The sequence below is a fragment of the Nicotiana tabacum genome, chromosome 20 (genome assembly GCF_000715075.1).
Source record: "Nicotiana tabacum cultivar K326 chromosome 20, ASM71507v2, whole genome shotgun sequence".
NCBI lineage: Eukaryota > Viridiplantae > Streptophyta > Magnoliopsida > Solanales > Solanaceae > Nicotiana > Nicotiana tabacum.
Genome location: NC_134099.1, coordinates 37,053,354 through 37,072,067, shown reverse-complemented (window position 1 = coordinate 37,072,067; position 18,714 = coordinate 37,053,354). Strand labels below are relative to the sequence as shown.

Below are 18,714 nucleotides of genomic sequence, written 5' to 3'. Positions count from 1 at the left end.
GGTGCAATACTCAACAGCTTTCCTACCCAATTACGGAAATTGGGAACATCTTCCACAACTCCCATGGTTGCTAGAAAAGAAAAGTAAAATTAGAAAAATCAACAAAATTGAAAAAAAAGGTACGAGAAAGTTAGAAGACTCACGTGCAAAATTCCACTTCTCAGGGAAGGGAACGTTTTCATCACCCACTAAACCAACAGTGGGGGCAGCAACAAACCGGGCATACCAGCCATGGTCTTTGTCATCTTTAGGGCTAACTAGAACTCTTTTGCTCCTGGCTACTAGTGTAAAAACACCATTACGAAAGAGTCTAGGGGAGTAAAGATGAATTAGATGTGGGAAAGTAAAAGGCACACTGGATATGTTGGTCAAATGTCTCAAACAGGCAACAGCCCTCCATATTATTGGGCCAATTTGACCTAAGCAAACATCAAAGAAACGACAGAACTCGAGAATAACAGGATCAATAGCAGGTTTGAATCCTAATGTGAAAGAGTACGTATAGACAAAGGAAAACCCGGTTAATAAGAGGTAATTCTTTGATTTGGATTGGGAATAATGATAGGAAAGTCATGACTCCAATGGCAGTCTCTGCGGACTAAAGAAATCAAACCTTCAGTGATTTGAGTGGGATAGATATCAGCACGATCTAAAGAAGATACTTGATTTCTAAGAGATTCTCTGTCATTATAGAAAGATAGTTCCGCAGGAACTATCTCCTCTACTAGAGGTTCACGAAGAGGTTCAGAAGATTCTTTATCTTCTAGATTTGTGTGAAAGAGAACCTCTAGTTCTAGAAGAAGGGCCAGAACTAGGCGAAAGAAGAGAAGAACCGTGCAAGGATGAAGATCCTAAATTACGAAGCCTACCTCCTCTTCTGCTCCTACTGGGGGTATTACGGAAGTTATCAACTATGGGGACCCTTCTTGGGTTAGGGTTTGATGAAGACATGATAGTACGAGGAAGAAACATACAAAGATTCAAGAACTGAATATTTTGAAAACTTTATGTAATAAAGACAAAGAAGAAAACTACATTTATACTGTGAAGCAACCGTCAAAGGAAAAAGTGCAATGATGGAAAAGTCGTAATGAGAACTGATGCTTCATGGTTAGTGAAGCCGTGAAAAGCCCTAAAAAACGCTGCAAAGTTGCATAACCAGTAAAAGGGGTGCCACGCGTGAAGAGCATTAAATGGAAGTGACAAATGAAGCGTTGATTCTGTTATAGCATTAATGGTGACAAAAATTCTCGTTTTAATGAATTCCACTTCCCAAATATTCAATTGATGAATAAATGGCAAGTGGGGGGACTATCTGTATTGGGAAAAAATTGAGTTTACATATTAAAGTGATTGGAAGATGACGTGTCATGACACGTAGACTGGTCAAAGAGTTATGATTGGCAAAGAGGCACAAGTTGCAACAGATACGAGCAGAGGCATAAGAGGAGGCACGAGCGGATACTCAAAAGATTCAACGTCCGTACCTATTTAAGTCCAAGAATTAAGGAGAATGAATCTGACAGCACAAGAGAGTACAAATACAGTATTTAATGAGCATTAAATACTAAAAACGTTAGAGAATCTGTATTAAAATACAATGATTATGTAACGTAGCATTTAATGTCTTTAATTGTCTATAATGACCTTATTATGATAAAAGCAAAACGCATATTTCCAAGATAGCTATAAAAGGGAAAGAATGGGTCAATTGTAAACACAAAAAAATACAATATGAATACATTGGTTTTACTTTGTTATCTTATTGTTGGCAAAAATTACTTTACTTTATTCATTCTTTGATTATCAGTAACCCGAGTTCTTCTAAATTAAGGCTTTAACCGAATTCCACTTTTTGGTTAAATAGTTTCCGGTTCTCTTCTTCCCTTACTTACGGTTTAATTTTCTCACCGAACAAAATGGAAATTATTTTCTTTTGATATGCGTAAAGTGACAAGTAAAAATGAAAATCTATTTTTAGTGTAAATGCCAAGTAAAAATGAACGGATGGCTTACATAGTATGGATTACTAAGATTCAAAGGAGAAGTAGAATAAGATTTTTGGACAACCTACCGTTGAATGCTTTCTCTCAAATGTCAAGAAAGCTGTCAAAATTATTCTTCATTAATTATCATAAACATACTGAAACTGGTGTTGTCTCTGACGAAGTTAGGTGCTCCGCCCACCCAAAACAGAGAGGAATAGGTAGGGCTTGAAAAGTAAAAAGGAGTAAAAAGAAAAAAGAAAAAAAGAAAAATAAATAAATAAGAAAAACATAAATAACAAGAAAAAAATTAAGAAAAGCTTTTCTAATGAAATTGACAAGTGGCAAGCAAGGATTGGTGTATGACAAGTACTTTCTTTTCTAGGACCCGAACACTTTAAGCTCATAATTGGAAAAAATAGACAAGTTTGAAGGGCCCCTAGTGTATTAATTATGATTCCTCATAGTAATTCTTATATGACTGAAGATCGTATCCTCAATAGTATTAGAGCGAGATCGAAATATATTATAGGTCTCAAATTAAACTAAACTATTTAACTTTTACAAAATTAAATTGATTATATTTGTCATAGCATATTGATATTATGGATGTCATGCAAAGTCCTGTGGACAAGTAGTTATTGTATCTAGATAAGTGGTGGTTATGAATAAGTATTTAGGTGGCAAGCTCCCTCGAACAAGTATTATATAGGTATCAAACTCCCTTGGCCTTGGCCAAGTAACTATATATGACACGATTTGGGATTTCTTCCGCACCTACAAATAGGCTATCATGATCGATCATGAGACATCATCAAAATTGTACTACAATATTCTTTATACAAAAAAAAAATTAGCTACTATTAATCTTCTTTCCTATTTTACTTTCACTTCTACTATTTTATAAGGTCAAATGCATGAATAGTTGATTTAAGTTGTCCATAATGATCAAATAAACACCTTAACTTGTCATATGGCCAGATAGACACCTCCGCTTGGTAGAAGTATATTTTCTAAAACCCCTTACGCTTACGTGACAAATTTGATGTGTTACACTTAGATCTAAGCGCGTGAAGATATTTAAAATTAAGTTTATCCCTTTTTTTTTCACCTAAAATCAATGTGGATCCCACCTAATTCTTGGACTTCCTCTTTATCCAATTTTCTCCTCCACCATCCTCTGCCGTTCTCTGACCCAAACTATCTTCTCCATCTCTTTCCCTCCATGACAAGAAAAAATACATTAAGGACAAACTTCCATCACCGCCACAGTCACCGTCCACTATTAAAAAAATCCAAAAATAATAGATCTCTACCATTACACCATTACATAACCACTAACACTTTCTTCAATCTCCTTTATTGACCCCAAATCTGAAAAGCCAAAAAGAACCCATCTAAAACCTCAATTTTTACTACAATTTGGATTTGATAGTGATTCTTTGCTGGTGAAAATATATCAATCGAGTGGGTTGCGACGATCTCTAATTTAGTTTTGAGAAGAAAAAAAAAAAGAGTTATGGGGGCTTTGACGGGCGATGGCGGAAAGGTTGATATACGATCAAATAATTGGGGTGGGGTTTCAAAATGCAGCCACCCATGAGGCCATTACATGAAGAAAAAAAGAAACAAACCAATCGTAGAGAAGCAACGAAATTTGAGAAGAGCAACAATGGAAGCAAAGCAAAGAGCAATTTTTAATGGAGCAAAGCAGTGATTGAGCCTGAAAGAGAGAGGGAATGACTGGGAAGGAGAAATTGAACCTTTGAGAGAAATAGTGGATAAAGACGAGAGGTTTTGTGGTATTTTTGGTTGTGTTACAGTGGTGAAAAGGAGTTGCATCGTCCATAGCATTAAAGGGAGAAGAAGCTGACTTTTCTATGGTAGTTTTATTGCTTTTTGGTTGTTTTACAGTGGTTTAAGGGCTGATTTAAGGCAGCAAGTACTGGTTTTCGTTGGAAGGGAAAAGTAGGGTCTTTTTCTTGTTTTTTCATAAAAAATACAACTATTTCTTAATATAGACTACTAATTTATTTAAAAAATACACATGTCATTCAATAATTTGTCAAATTAACATGGCATCTGCTAGTGTAACTCGCACATGAGGCTTGTTGAACTCGGGTGTTCACGAGATACACAATATTGAACTCGGGTGTTCACGAGATACACAAGTGTCAAATAAAAGTATTTGTCTAGTCATATGGCAAGTTACTGTGTTCATTTGATCTGTGTGGACAACTTAAAAGGGCTATTTATGTATTTTGCCATTTTATAATGATATTGATGACATTATTGGAATCTTTTGAATATTCTTAAATTTGTTAATCGGAACCTTGAAGACTTGCACTTCAATTAACCTAATCAAGATTTTAATATCAATATTAATAATTCTATATATGATTAAAGATCATGTCCGTACTGGTATTAGAGCTAGATTGATATGTAAGAGGCCTCAAATTTAATAATTACTTTTTAAAATAGATATTGTGAAGTAACTTAAATGGATATCTTGTCAGCAACTTGAAAGTCTTGTTGCAACTTTTAAAAAGCAACCAATTTTATTGGTATTGTGGCAAGATTTTCTATAAACATAAGCCTTTGCTATCCTTTTCAATACTCGGAAAGAAAATTGTTGTCAATCTTATTTCTGTTATGAAATATAACCCAAAATAACAATATAGAACAAACAAAAACAAACTAAGAGATATAGAGAGAAAGAGAGGAAGAGAGATTCTTATTTCTTCTTCAATTGTGTATTTTTCCTATCTATTACAAGGCCTTTATATAGGCATAAAAAGTGAAGAAAATATGTAATGGAATATGTCATTGAACATACAAATTATGTCATTGAATATGTCATTAAGCATTTTAGCTAAAGATCATGGAAGAAGAGTAGACATCCACCATAATGTGATATTCATCATAACACTCCCCCTTGGATGTCCATAGATAATGTGCCTTGTTAAAAACTCTCTAAAAAAATATTGGGATGTACATAATTATTTATAATATGCATTGCTTGTTGCCTCATTAAAAACCTTACCAGGAAAACCTAGTGGGACAAAACCTTGGTTAAGGAAAAGAGTGCAGCGTGTAGTTACTCCCCTGATGAAAAATCACTTAATGTCTCGAAGACGACGCATTCCAATCTTATATATCAGCTTTTCAAATATTGAGGTTGGTAATGCCTTAGTGAACAGATCAGCCAAATTATCACTTGAACGAACTTGTTGTACATCTATTTCACCATTCTTCTGAAGATCATGAGTGAAAAAGAATTTTGGTGAAATGTGTTTTGTTCTATCTCCTTTGATATATCCTCCTTTCAATTGAGCTATGCATGCAGCATTGTCTTCATACAATATTGTTGGAATATTCTCTTTCGAAGAAAAACCACATGTTTGCTGAATGTGTTGAGTTATAGATCTTAACCAAACGCATTCTCGACTTGCTTCGTGAATGGCTATTATCTCTGCATGATTTGAAGAAGTAGCAACCATAGTTTGTTTTGTCGAACGCCATGATATGGTTGTACCTCCACTTGTAAATAAATAGCCTGTCTGAGATCGACCTTTGTGTGGATCAGACAAATATCCTGCATCTGCATAACCAATCAATGATGGCTTGGATTCGTTTGAATAAAATAAACCCATATCAATGGTCCCTTGGAGGTATCTGAATATATGTTTAATACAATTCCAGTGTCTTTGTGTTGGCGAAGTACTAAATCTTGCCAATAAACTTACTGAGAAAGCTATATCTGGTCGGGAATTATTGGTAAGATACATTAATGCCCCAATTGCACTAAGATATGGTACTTCGGCACCAAGAAGCTCTTCATCATTTTCATGAGGTCGGAATGGATCTTTCTTTATATCAAGTGATCTCACAACCATTGGGGTACTCAATGGATGTGCTTTATCCATATAGAATCGCTTTAAAATCTTTTCGGTATATGTTGATTGATGGACAAATATTCCATCTTTCATATACTCAATTTGTAGACCAAGACAAAATTTTGTCTTTCCAAGATCTTTCATTTCAAATTCTTTCTTCAAACAGTCTACTGTTTTTGGAAGCTCCTCAGGAGTTCCAATGATATTTAAATCATCAACATACACAGCGATTATAACAAATTCAGATCCAGACCTTTTTATAAAGACACAAGGACAAATTGGATCATTCTTGTACCCTTCTTTCAACAGGTATTCACTCAGGCGATTGTACCACATACGACCTGATTGTTTCAATCCGTATAAAGATTTCTGAAGCTTTATTGAACAAGTTTCTCGAAAACTTTTATATGCTTCTGGCACTTTAAATCCCTCAGGTACTTTCATAAAAATTTCGTTGTCTAATGATCCATACAAATAGGCTGTAACAACATCCATTAGATGCATATCAAGTTTTTCTTGCACTGCCATATTTATGAGATACCTGAAGGTGATAGCATCCACTACAGGAGAATATGTCTCCATATAATCAATTCCAGGCCTTTGGGAAAACCCTTGTGCCACAAGTCGTGCTTTATATCTAACGACTTCATTTTTATCATTTCGTTTCCGCACAAAAACCCATTTATACCCTACTGGCTTTATGCCTTCAGGTGTTCGAACTATGGGTCCGAAGACTTCACGTTTTCCAAGTGAAGTTAACTCTGCCTGGATAGCGTCTTTCCATTTTGGCCAATCATTTCTCTGTCTACATTCATTGACAGATTTTGGTTCAAGATCCTCATCTTGTTGCATTATTTCAACAGCAACATTATAAGCAAAAATGTTATCGATAACAACATTATTTCGGTTCCATCTTTTCCCGGTTGAGACGTAACTTATTGATATCTCTTCATTTTCATTATTTTCAGGTACCTGGACCTCCCCTAAGGTCTTATTATTTGTTACGTCTTGGGGCTCTTCTTGAGCCACTACCTCCGTGTTATGTTCACTTTGATCATTTGCTCCTTTTCTTCTTCGAGGATTTTTATCTTTAGAACCGATTGGTCTACCACGTTTCAAGCATGGCTTAGACTCATTTGCTTTAATTAATTGTCCTGCCGGGATATCAACTCCAATTGGTGCATTAGCAGCTGGAATATGTGACTTGGTCACCCTTGGTAGGTCAGTGGCAATTGATTTGCAATATTTTGCAAATGAATAATCTTTTGAACCTCTTGTTCATATTGATTTGTTCGAGTATCTAAATGAGACAGTGATAATGCATTCCAATCTATATTCTTTTTCAGCTGCTTATTTTCTCCCCCTAATGTTGGATATACTGATTCATCAAAATGACAATCAGAAAATCTTGCCGTAAATAAATCTCCAGTCATCGGCTCTAGATATTTTATAATTGAAGGAGATTCATATCCAACATATATCCCCAACCTTCTTTGAGGACCCATCTTTGTGCGTTGTGGTGGAGCAATTGGAACATATATCGCACAACCAAAGATCCTAAGATGGGAAATATTTGGCTCCTGACCAAAAGCCAATTGCAATGGGGAGACTTTATGATAACTTGTGGGCCTTATCCGCACAAGTGATGCTGCGTGCAAAATAGCATGACCCCATACTGAAATGGGAAGTTTTGTTCTCATAAGCATTGGTCTAGCAATTAATTGGAGGCGTTTGATCAATGATTCTGCTAGACCATTTTGTGTATGAACATGAGCAACCGGATGCTCAATGGTTATCCCAGTTGAAATACAATAATCATTAAAGGCTTGGGATGTAAACTCACCAGCATTATCAAGACGGATTGTCTTAATTGCATAATCTGGAAACTGTGCTCTTAGCTTTATTATTTGAGCCAACAATCTCGCAAATGTCATATTGCGAGTTGATAGTAAGCACACATGTGACCATCTTGTAGATGCATCTATCAAAACCATATAATATTTGAATGGTCCACATGGAGGGTGAATGGGCCCACATATATCACCTTGTATACGTTCCAGAAATGCAGGGGATTCCATCCTAACTTTAATAGTTGATGGTCTAATAATTAATTTTCCTTGAGAACATGCAGCACAAGAGAATTCCTTAAATTGAAGAATTTTCTGATTCTTCATTGCATGTCCATGTGAATTCTCAATTATTTTACGCATCATATTAGAACCAGGATGGCCCAACCGGTCATGCCAAATAATAAAATTATCTTGATTAGTAAACTTCTTGTTTACTACGGCATGTGTTTCAATCCTGCTAATACTTGTGTAGTATAAGCCGGAGGAAAAAGCGGGTAACATTTCAAGAACATATTTCTTACCGGACGTTATTGTAGTAATATAAAGATATTCAATCTTTTCATCATTTGTAGTCTCAATATGATAGCCATTTTGGCGAATATCTTTGAAACTTAATAAGTTTCTTTGAGATTTACTACAATATAGTGCTTCATCAATAGCCAAATTTGTTCCTCCTGGTAGTAATAAATTGGCTCTTCCAGAACCTTCAATTAATCTTGTACTACCGGATATTGTATTAACATTCGCTTCTTTCATTACCAAATAAGAGAAATATCTCTTATCTTTTAAAATAGTGTGTGTTGTAGCACTATCCAAAAGACATATATCATCTTTATTAATCTTGAGTCCAACTGAAGACTGTGGAATTTTCATATTCTTCATAAAAAAGACAAATAACACATCATAAGAAATATGAAAGACAAGCAAAAAAACATTAAGAAATACATTAGAAATATAGAAACTAGCAATACATGATGCATTAGGAAAATACACTCAAGAAAAAATAAACTAGTTGCAAACATAAACATAACAACTTTTATAACTTCATTCCCCAGTAAGATGATTCATTCTTCAGTCAATATCCTCAAAGAAGTCTCCAACTTCTAAATGAGTAATATTTGTTAGGCCTTCAAAATCATCATCTTTATATGCAGGATGTGCCTTAGAATCATATTTATTTGAGGGACCTGCTTCATCATTATTATTTTGAAAGGTCAAGTGTGCCTCCACATTATTTTCTTTTTTCTTGAGGGAGGCTTGATAAAGTTTGACAAAATGTTCTGGCGTACGACAAATGCGCGCCCAATGACCTCTCATACCACATCGGTGACACATACTAGCTTTACCTTTTGAATGATTAATTTGAGAACCCTTATTGTTCTCCAATTTATTTCCACCATAATGACGATAATTGTTTCGCCCCCTGCCACGTCCACGTTTATGACCATGTCCACGACCACGGTAATTATTTTGTTTTCTTTCAAACTTATCATATGTTGCTATAGCATTCACTTCCGGAAATGGAGCTGACCCAGTAGGACGGGCTTCATGATTTTTCATTAATAGAGTATTATTCTGCTCAGCCACAAGTAGGCATGTGATTAACTCAGAATATTTCTTAAAACCTTTTTCACGGTATTGTTGTTGTAGTACCACATTTGAAGCGTGAAAAGTAGAAAATGTTTTTTCCAATAAGTCCTCATCTGTGATAGTGTCTCCACATAATTTTAATAGAGAACTTACTTTAAAGATAGCAGAATTATACTCACTTACAGTTTTAAAGTCTTGCAACCTTAAATGTATCCACTCATACCGAGCTTTTGGTAATACCGTAAGTTTTAGGTGGTCATATCGATCCTTCAAATTAATCCATAATTCAAGTGGATCTTTTACTGTTAAATATTCAGTTTTTAACCCTTCATGTAAATGATGGCGAAGGAAAATCATGGCTTTCGCTTTATCCTGATTTGATGCTTCATTTCCTTGTATAATCGTATTTCCAAGACCTTTAGCGTCGAGGTGAATTTCAGCATCAAGGACCCATGATAAATAGTTCTTCCCGGTGATGTCAAGTGCCACAAATTCAAGTTTTGATAAATTTGACATAGTGAAAACTATCATAAAAGATGAATAAGTTAGAGAAATAATTATAATAATAAACAATTAATGAAACAAATCGATTAAGGTAAAACAAATGAAAATAAAGCTATATCATGTTAGCAATCTACTATTTCATTTTATTCATGCCATAAAATAGAAACTATATATTATTTCATTTCACTTTATATTATTGATATATATATATATATAGAATTTAACGTTTTATTAGTTGCAGTGACTAGATAATGTATACACTACATACATATGCATACATTTTTTTAATGGTATTGTGTCAGGTGTGAAAAACAACATGATAAACAAAAATATGAAAAAGGGAACAACAACATGAATGATGTAAATTATCAAAAATTGCAAAGAAAAATTTAGGTTGTAAGAATTAAGCATATGATATATGTACTGCCATAAATAAAATGATTATAATGATACATACCTCAATAAAATATGGCTCAACTTAGCTGGAGTTAAGAATAAAATTAGAGCTTCGTGCTGATAACGTGTTATGAAATATAACCCAAAATAACAATATAGAACAAGCAGAAACAAACTAAGAGATATAGAGAGAAAGAGAGGAAGAGAGATTCTTATTTCTTCTTCAATTGTGTATTTTTCCTATCTATTACAAGGCCTTTATATAGGCATAAAAAGTGAAGAAAATATGTCATGGAATATGTCATTGAACATACAAATTATGTCATTGAATATGTCATTAAGCATTTTAGCTAAAGATCATGGAAGAAGAGTAGACATCCACCATAATGTGATATTCATCATAACAATTTCATATATATCTCAGCTTCTCGTTACTTGATTTTGTTATATTGCCTTTTATTTTATAACAGAAGACACTATATGTATCTTTTTCCGTTCTTGAATTTGTTGATTAGAACCATGACTATTTGGATTTTGATTGACTGTCAACAAAAATAAGAATTTGAGTTTCGAGAGATGAATTCAGATTTTGAAATTAATCAAATATATAAACTTGTGGAGTCATGGGTAGTCGGAATCCACTTGGGCCCGAGTTTTGACCAGGCAGGTCCCGTGTTAGACTTTTGAGGAAAAATTCCATTTTGATAATTTGGTTGCATTACTAATTATGGTTTGCTCTTTTGTTGAATTACTGTAAATGAATATGTCAAATAAGAAATTACATTTAACATAAAAATTGGTCACATAATTGGAAATAATGTTTAAACTGCGGCTCAAGATTCATTCCAACGACATCTGTTTTCGACATATGACGATGTAACAGCATGAGATAAGCGTAGCCAAACAAAACGAATCAAACAGAAATTTTTGAAAACCGAATCAACGAAGGTTTTCTTGTTGTAAGTATCTATTTTCTGCAAATGGAAACAAAAAGAGGAAAACGGTCAAACTAACACTATACTCATTAACTAAGGTTCAAAAACCATCCAATGTGTTTTAAGTAAAATGAGTATAGACAAAGAAAAGAAACAAATTTAAAAAAATAAAATAAAACTGCGGGGCGGGGTGGGTGAACGCAGGTGTGAGAGTGGGGGAGGGGGTGGATGCGGTTTTAACTGTTAAGCGGAGCGGAGCGGATTGAAATTTTGTAGGTTAAGACAGCCACCGCCCTGCACCCATCCCGCCCCTATTTGTGCCTTTTCAGTAAACGAGATTTTGCGTGTTTCTTAGCTCACATGCAAGAAGAGCACAAAAGATATGTCCCACTTTCTTTAGTACACCACAAGATTCACCTTTCTAAGGTTTCTTGAAGATTATGCATTTAGCTTAAAGAAAATCTTTCATATAGTTCCTCATTTTCAAGATAACAACCACAAAGAGCTCTCTTAAGTTTACCCTTTAACAAACGGATGTCCAGACCGACAAGGAACAATCGAGATATTGGGGTGGTTTTTGGCCCTAAACTAATAAGATAACAGTTACTACACAACTTTCTGAAATGATGATGGCACAAGTTGATTCTCCTTTTGTCACACTTATTGTCCAAATTTTTTATCATTAAATTTTAGGCTACTTGATTAGGGGAAATAAAAGAACTAGAAGCATTCAACTATTAGCAATTATGATGAGAAAGATTGCTTCGATTGTATCATTTCGACACCGATATCGTTTTGAAAAAAATAATGCGATTTAGAATTTAAAAATATAATGTTGTGTTTTACCCTTTAGATTATCCTTTAAAGGTGCGTAAAAAAAATTAAAATTGAAAAGACAACATTCCAAAGTTGTTAACTTTCCATGTTAGTAATATTTCATGATATATTCAATAAATATTAACATTTCTTGATCCTAGAGAAAAAGTGAATATACATTGGACTGGAAAAGTACTGATGATTCTTAATGAAAATTACAAAATCACCAACACTATAAGAATAAAAAATATACAGTAAGACCAACACTAAAGAAAGAAAAATACAGCAAGAAGTCATAATAGTCAGTAGTAAACCATGGTCAAGCAGCAACTTTTTACCAGCAATAAAAATAAGAATGAAAAAACTACCAACAGCAAAAAGTATGGATTCACCAACAGTCAACTGAAGTATTTACATCAATGAAATAGTGAAACAAGAGTTTGGAGGGGAAAGATTTATAGAAATCTAAGAAAATGACCAACCAACAAGAACCATTTGCAATGCAAAGAAAAATGATACTAAAAAAGAGAATTTTATGTTAAATTGCAGCTTCTCTTTCCTTTTCAAGCATACCCCTCAACCCACTTCTCATTTGAAGGTAAGCAACTAATACCATCTTTTTTCCCATCTCTTGCTTTTTCTTACCCTTCAAGTGAGAAGCTTAGGTTGTTGGGTGATAACAGTGCTTAGATTGTCAAGTATTTGTCATAAGCTAACCCCTCATTTGCTTTATACATACTCCAGCAAGATTCTCATACATCTCTATTTCCTTCTTCCTATACTTTATATCTATTCTCCCATTCTTCTTCTTTCTCCTCTTCAGCTAGTTTTCTGTTTCATTGCCTAATTATTCTGTAGTGTCCAAATATGTTTCGCTTTTAATCATGAATTTCTCAGAAATTTGTATTCTTTTCCATTCAAGCTGACTGCTTTATCAAATGTAATACATCATTCTGAACCACAAGATAGCATCTGAATCTATTGAAAGAACAGTTATCATGCCTTTTGGTTTGGTGGCAGCGTGGAACAAGCGACGAAGAAGCAGGTCCGAGGATCAGCTAAATCCTTGTATGTTTCAGCTTTCAAGCCTCCTTCATATTCCAGAAAATGTTTCTCATGCTATTATAATAGCCTGTGCAATATTGTACATAGCTTCTGCATGTTGTAAAATATGAGATACGCTTATTTTCAGGGATATATAAATCTGTGGAGTGTTGGAAAATTGAAGACCAGAATCCACCTGCAAAAAGACACCACGGATCATCAGTTTTCACACTCAAGGAAATGGAGGAGGCAACAAATTCTTTCAGCGATGACAATCTACTTGGGAAAGGAGGATTCGGTCGAGTTTATAAGGGCACACTGCGGTCTGGAGAGGTAAGACAAACAAGTAAAGGGAGAAAGAATTTCACATTGGTGGTTTACTTTCTGCTGTTTCCTATGTCTCATTTTGTGTAACACTAGAAACTTGATAAAGCAGACTAACTAATACATAAAACTTGATTCTTTTGCCAATTGGAAGATTGTAGCAATCAAGAAAATGGATCTACCTTCATTCAAAGAGGCAGAAGGAGAGCGCGAGTTTCGTGTGGAAGTCGATATTTTGAGCAGACTGGATCATCCCCATCTTGTACAACTAATAGGCTATTGTGCAGATGGGAAGCACAGATTTCTAGTTTACGAGTATATGCACAAGGGAAATCTTCAAGATCATTTGAATGGTTGGTTTCTAAGCGTGAAGTTTCCCTTCATCCAAAGACTTACCTTTAGATGCTTAACTATGTTTCAACCAAACTGCAGGAATTGGAGAAGTGAAGATGGATTGGCCCTTAAGGCTAAAGGTAGCTATTGGGGCAGCAAGAGGACTTGCATATCTTCATTCAAGTTCAGCTGTTGGGATTCCTATAATTCATAGGGACTTCAAATCCACCAACATTCTTTTGAACACCAATTATGAAGCAAAGGTACGCGAGTACTTCATCTATGTCATTTAATTCTGATTTCTGGTGGGAGGGGATCTCTTAATAGAACATACGAATAATCAATTCTCATTTGCTGCGCAGATATCAGATTTTGGTCTTGCAAAGTTGATGCCAGAAGGCCAGGAAACATGTGTGACATCTAGGGTACTTGGTACTTTTGGCTATTTTGACCCTGAATACACACTGGTGAGTCGCTTGCATATCAAATCTAGGTTTGAAGTTTCAATTGAACTGGATATTATATTGTTATTTAGAATTCATTTTCTTTGTTACAACAAAGCTAAGGAGGTAAGCAAAGGAAATCCGAAATTGGAAACAAGACAAGAAGAAGCCATAAATTGAGATAGTTCTAGAAAGTAAGCAACAGCAGAAGAAATAGCCAATATATTACTATGCAAAAAGCGAGAAGCAAACCACAAAACGAGCAAAGAATTAAGAATCTGAAACGGAAATTCATAGGTAGTGGCTGCTGACTAATGATATTTCTGCTAAGCACATAAAAACACTAATAAAAAAGGAGTAGGCGAATAAGCTAAGTAGGGGGAAAACTACAGAAGAAGTCACATAGACAATTCGTCTTCCCTCTAAACAATTGTAGTGCTATTTGTTCTTCTAGATTCCTTTCACTCAGAATTAAATGGTGGCATGTAAATAGTTGTCTGAACATTCCGTCCATTATTCAGGGATGAAATTTATGTATTGTTATGTTTTTTTTTTTAATAACTATAATGCTCAACAGTTTGACACTCTGCTACATAAAGAGAAAAAGCAGTCTCAGGTTCAGAATAGATCTTCAACCAACTGAAACCATCCTACCTTATAAGTTTGTAAATTTAGCTAATTTCATGTTTATCAGAACTCAATCCATCAGGATTACTTTAAAAGAGTATGTTCCATTACAATGCCAACAGACGCAGATTAAGCTTCATCGAACTTGAGCAAATCCAACTTAAATGCTATGATCTTATTTGAAGTGAAGGCAAATGCTTTTCTCTAAGTTACTCAACATTTAACAAGCTGATATTGACGTATCAACTATTAAGCATGTTTTCCCTCCACTAAACAAAACCTTAGGATAGTGGAGACATTCTTAGACAATGTTCACCCCCAAAATCAAGAAACTAAACAAACAGTAAGAGGAGATAATGAATTGAATTAATCAAATTATTTGATTAGCTTTACAGAGTTGGAGCTACTTAACCCACTCTCTTCCCCCTTTGTCACTTAAAAGCGATGAACGTTTTCAAAAGATGCTGATAACAAATGTCAATTCGGATAATAATTAGCTGCCTTCCTTTACTTTCTACCATAAATAGCATGCAGATATGCATGGCCGCATGGGTCAGTCTCTTTTTCTTCTTCTTTCTAATCAATATTAGAAAACAAGTAATAGTATAACACTCTACCTGCTAGAAGGAACTACGACTAGTTTTACTTCGATTCTGTTCCAAACATGCGATTGCATGTAAAGAAACTTCATACTTCATCCTTGCTCTTGAAATGTAAACATTGGGTTTATCATGAGGAAATTTTTTTTATTCCTCATTAACCTTTCTTCCAGAAAAACCTTGCTAATATTATTTTCGGACAGACGGGGAAACTCACTTTACAAAGTGATGTTTACGCATTTGGTGTTGTTATGCTGGAGCTTTTGACCGGACGCAGGGCCGTTGACCTCACCCTTGGACCAAATGATCAGAATTTAGTACTACAGGTAAGGACCAAAATTATTATCATAGCAGCAAAAATGAAAATTGGTTCCAAATTTTTTCAGTATAGGACATTAACTGCTATGAGGATATCGCAGGTCAGGCATATATTGAATGATAAGAAGAAGCTGCGCAAGGTGATTGACCCTGAGATTAACAGGAGCTCATACACTATGGAGTCTGTAACCATGTTTGCTAATCTAGCCTCTCGTTGTGTGCGAGCCGACAGTAGTGAAAGGCCCTCAATGGTAGACTGCGTCAAAGAACTGCAGCTGATCCTCCACACAAATATGAAAGGGCTAAGCATGCCTATGCATACATTCAGAATGATCTGAAACCTTCTGAGATTGACATGGATGAAGCAAATTCTAATCACAATATGCACCAAGATCGATTGTTCCAATTCAGAAGTTACAATATCAGCTAAAAGTTTCAAATGTACATTGGAAAGAGTAATGAGTATGGTAGGATACTGTAAGCTGTCAAAGTAATAAAAAGAACATCCAGATTCAACCAGAAGATCACAAGTTTTCTTAATAATTTAATAGATAGAAAGGGCGACTCTGAGTAAAACAATTATTTTTCTGGGCAGCTCACCTCTGCTCAAACACATTAGTGCAAAGATCTGATTATGTATGGATTCCTTTCCCAAATAATAGAATCAATGGTGTGGATTTTGGGTCACATGAACTGAATTTCATCAGAAGACTACTTAAGTTTACAGTTAAATAGGTAGTTGTGACAACATTTTCATGTTTCATCCTCACACATCAGAGAACTAAAACTAAGCGTTTGCTTGGCGGTTTTGCTTCTACAAACAGATCTCTAAAGTTTGACATAATACCGGGAAAAGTTAACCTCTGGCGCTATACAAATACATGTGTAGAAAGCCGAAGACAACTATCCCTGGTGTTCAAAGGACACATTTTTCCTTAAGAATATGGAAGAATAAGAAGTAATGTTCACCACTAATACAATACTAAAGTTTAATATCTAAGTTTCAGCTCGAGTTCAGATGATAAAAAGGAAACAAAAGAGTGGATCAAGTTTGAGTATGTACATGTACAAACAAGGCGGAAAGATAGTTTAGAGATATATCCAAAAGAGCAAAAAGTTCATGTAAAAAGGGTTGGAAAATAATGTACCTAAGAACTGGTCTGTCTTTCAATGTTCACGTGTCAATGGGAGAAGTAGATTGATCAACTTCAAAAGGGCTTTCTGACTCAGGAAGAACTTTGCACATCAAGTGCTTGCGTCGCTGCAATGTTAACAGGATAAATAGGTTATCTGTCTCAACAATGGTATACCCTGCTTTTCTATACATGTTGAGCGGAGCAGTATCAATCATTCGACAGTGCAAGTAAACCTCTCTAGAAGAACTCATTTGAGAGATTAGTTCCTCGCTTGCTTTCAACAGATGCCAACCAATGCCCCTTCTGCAAAATGATAATAACCAATAACACGACTCAATACCAGTCCAACATGATGCAGCCATTTACTCTCCCAATAAGAATAACTTTACATTCATCAACTTTTCCTATAAAAGTATGTTTCCATTTATTTAGACTTAGTTATACATCTAAGTATTTATGAACTACGTCGCCAAGTATTCCCTCTATTCCAGTTCACGTGACACTATTTCCTTATTAGTCTGTACCAAAAAAGAATGATATATTTCTATATTTAAGAAACAACTAAACTTTAAACTTTCAAGTTCACCTTTTAATGAGAAGCTTCTATTGCCACACAAATGTTACGGCATGTTTAATACCACAAGTTTCAAAAGTCTTATTTTCTCTTTTGAACTCATTTTCAGGTCAAACTATGTCACTTAAATTGAAACGGAGGGAGTATATGTTAAAAGTTCAAATTAAAAATAAAAAGTTTAGGAAGGAGAAATATACTGGCTGAGAATAATCTCTTGCGATCCAGATAGTCTCTTGAATTACTTCTACACTCTTACCACATATAATTTGACAAAGAAAGAAACAGTTAAAAACCATACCTCCTAAGCAACTTCTCTACAGTCATATTGCAAATGTATGGAGAGTTCTTGGGGGGAGTAGGTGTGGGAGGATTAGCATTAGCACCCCTTTTATCAAAACACACTTCCACAGTTCCAGCCAATTGCAAATCTGAATCTTCTCCATTTTCTTTATAGAATCCAAGAAGTGTTGCAGTGTGAGGCATCATTGCTCTTCTTTCAATCATGTACTGCTTCACTAAGTAAGCCAAGAATTTCACATAACCTTTAGGCATCAACATTGACTCAGCAAAAGACTCAGCCAACAGCCAAACAGTAACATCCATCTCTTCTTCCCTCATCACACGCACCCACAATACCCCAGATCCCAATTCTTGAAAATACCTGTATTTCTCTAAAAATTCAAGCTTTTCAAGCTCTTGATTAGTGAGAAATTTACCTGTTTGAAGTGGGGTTTCTATTGAGGAAGAAGATGAAGAAGATTGGGAAGTTGAAAGTGGGATAATTAGATTGGGAGTGTGTGAATTTGATGAGATGAGAAAAGGGAATGGATCTTTTTGTGTAAAGATTGAAGCTTTATGTGAACTGAAGTTGGTATTATGGTGAAAATGGTGATGGTAGCTGTGGTGAGATTGAGGGTCTAAAGAAAATGCTAAAGAAATAGCAGTAGCCATGGGAGTAGAAGGGAAATGCTTGGCTGAACTGAAAGTTTGGATGTTGCAAAGGGGGTTTTCTGTCTCTCACTAAAAATCACATTATCTGGGGAAAAAAAAGTGTCTCAAATAATTGTCGCATTAAGAATTTAAAATTAAATTTATTAGTAATTATTTCCAACTGTATTCTTAATACTCCTATTAAAAAAGTAATCAACATTAGTTGGTATAATAATTAATTTATCACGAGAACAATGAGTACAAGACAATTATCTCATATTTATTCAATATATATAATGTGAATTCTCAATCATTTTGTGCATGTTATTAAACTTTAAATTTACTACGACATAAGATTCCACCATGCTAATATTGTAGTACAAATATAAAAAGACACCTAACTTTTCACGTACA

General features: G+C 34.9%; 2 protein-coding genes across 3 annotated transcripts; one reads left to right on the top strand and one right to left on the bottom strand.

Annotated features, from left to right (window-relative positions):
• Positions 1-12,303: 12,303 nt before the first annotated feature.
• Positions 12,304-18,415, bottom strand: LOC107823494 (GCN5-related N-acetyltransferase 5, chloroplastic-like). 2 transcript variants are annotated; one of them, XM_075240566.1, is made up of 4 exons: positions 17,669-18,415; positions 17,030-17,099; positions 16,809-16,921; positions 12,304-13,212 (listed from the first exon to the last, which is right to left on the bottom strand). In XM_075240566.1, the coding sequence occupies exons 1-3, from the start codon at positions 18,319-18,321 to the stop codon at positions 16,835-16,837; spliced, it is 810 nt and encodes a 269-aa protein (XP_075096667.1). In that variant the 5' UTR covers positions 18,322-18,415; the 3' UTR covers positions 12,304-13,212; positions 16,809-16,834. The 2 variants fall into 2 exon arrangements, with proteins under 2 accessions (XP_075096667.1, XP_016505626.1); XM_016650140.2 differs by having other exon boundaries at positions 16,809-17,099.
• On the top strand, positions 12,902-16,765 carry LOC107823493 (putative serine/threonine-protein kinase PBL28). Its single transcript, XM_016650138.2, has 7 exons — positions 12,902-13,040; positions 13,165-13,349; positions 13,495-13,693; positions 13,773-13,936; positions 14,036-14,140; positions 15,546-15,668; positions 15,762-16,765. Exons 1-7 carry the CDS (start codon positions 12,971-12,973, stop codon positions 15,996-15,998), a joined length of 1,083 nt encoding a protein of 360 aa, XP_016505624.1. The 5' UTR covers positions 12,902-12,970; the 3' UTR covers positions 15,999-16,765.
• Positions 18,416-18,714: the final 299 nt, after the last annotated feature.

Excerpts from the sequence above, each read along its gene's own strand:
- LOC107823493 (XM_016650138.2), top strand. The coding sequence starts at position 12,971 with ATGCCTTTTGGTTTGGTGGCAGCGTGGAACAAGCGACGAAGAAGCAGG. Across the intron at positions 13,041-13,164 it reads CGAGGATCAGCTAAATCCTT|GGATATATAAATCTGTGGAG; the intron begins GTATGTTTCAGC and ends GCTTATTTTCAG. Across the intron at positions 14,141-15,545 it reads TTGACCCTGAATACACACTG|ACGGGGAAACTCACTTTACA; the intron begins GTGAGTCGCTTG and ends ATTTTCGGACAG.
- LOC107823494 (XM_016650140.2), bottom strand. The coding sequence starts at position 18,321 with ATGGCTACTGCTATTTCTTTAGCATTTTCTTTAGACCCTCAATCTCAC. Across the intron at positions 17,100-17,668 it reads GTAGAGAAGTTGCTTAGGAG|AAGGGGCATTGGTTGGCATC; the intron begins GTATGGTTTTTA and ends ATCATTTTGCAG.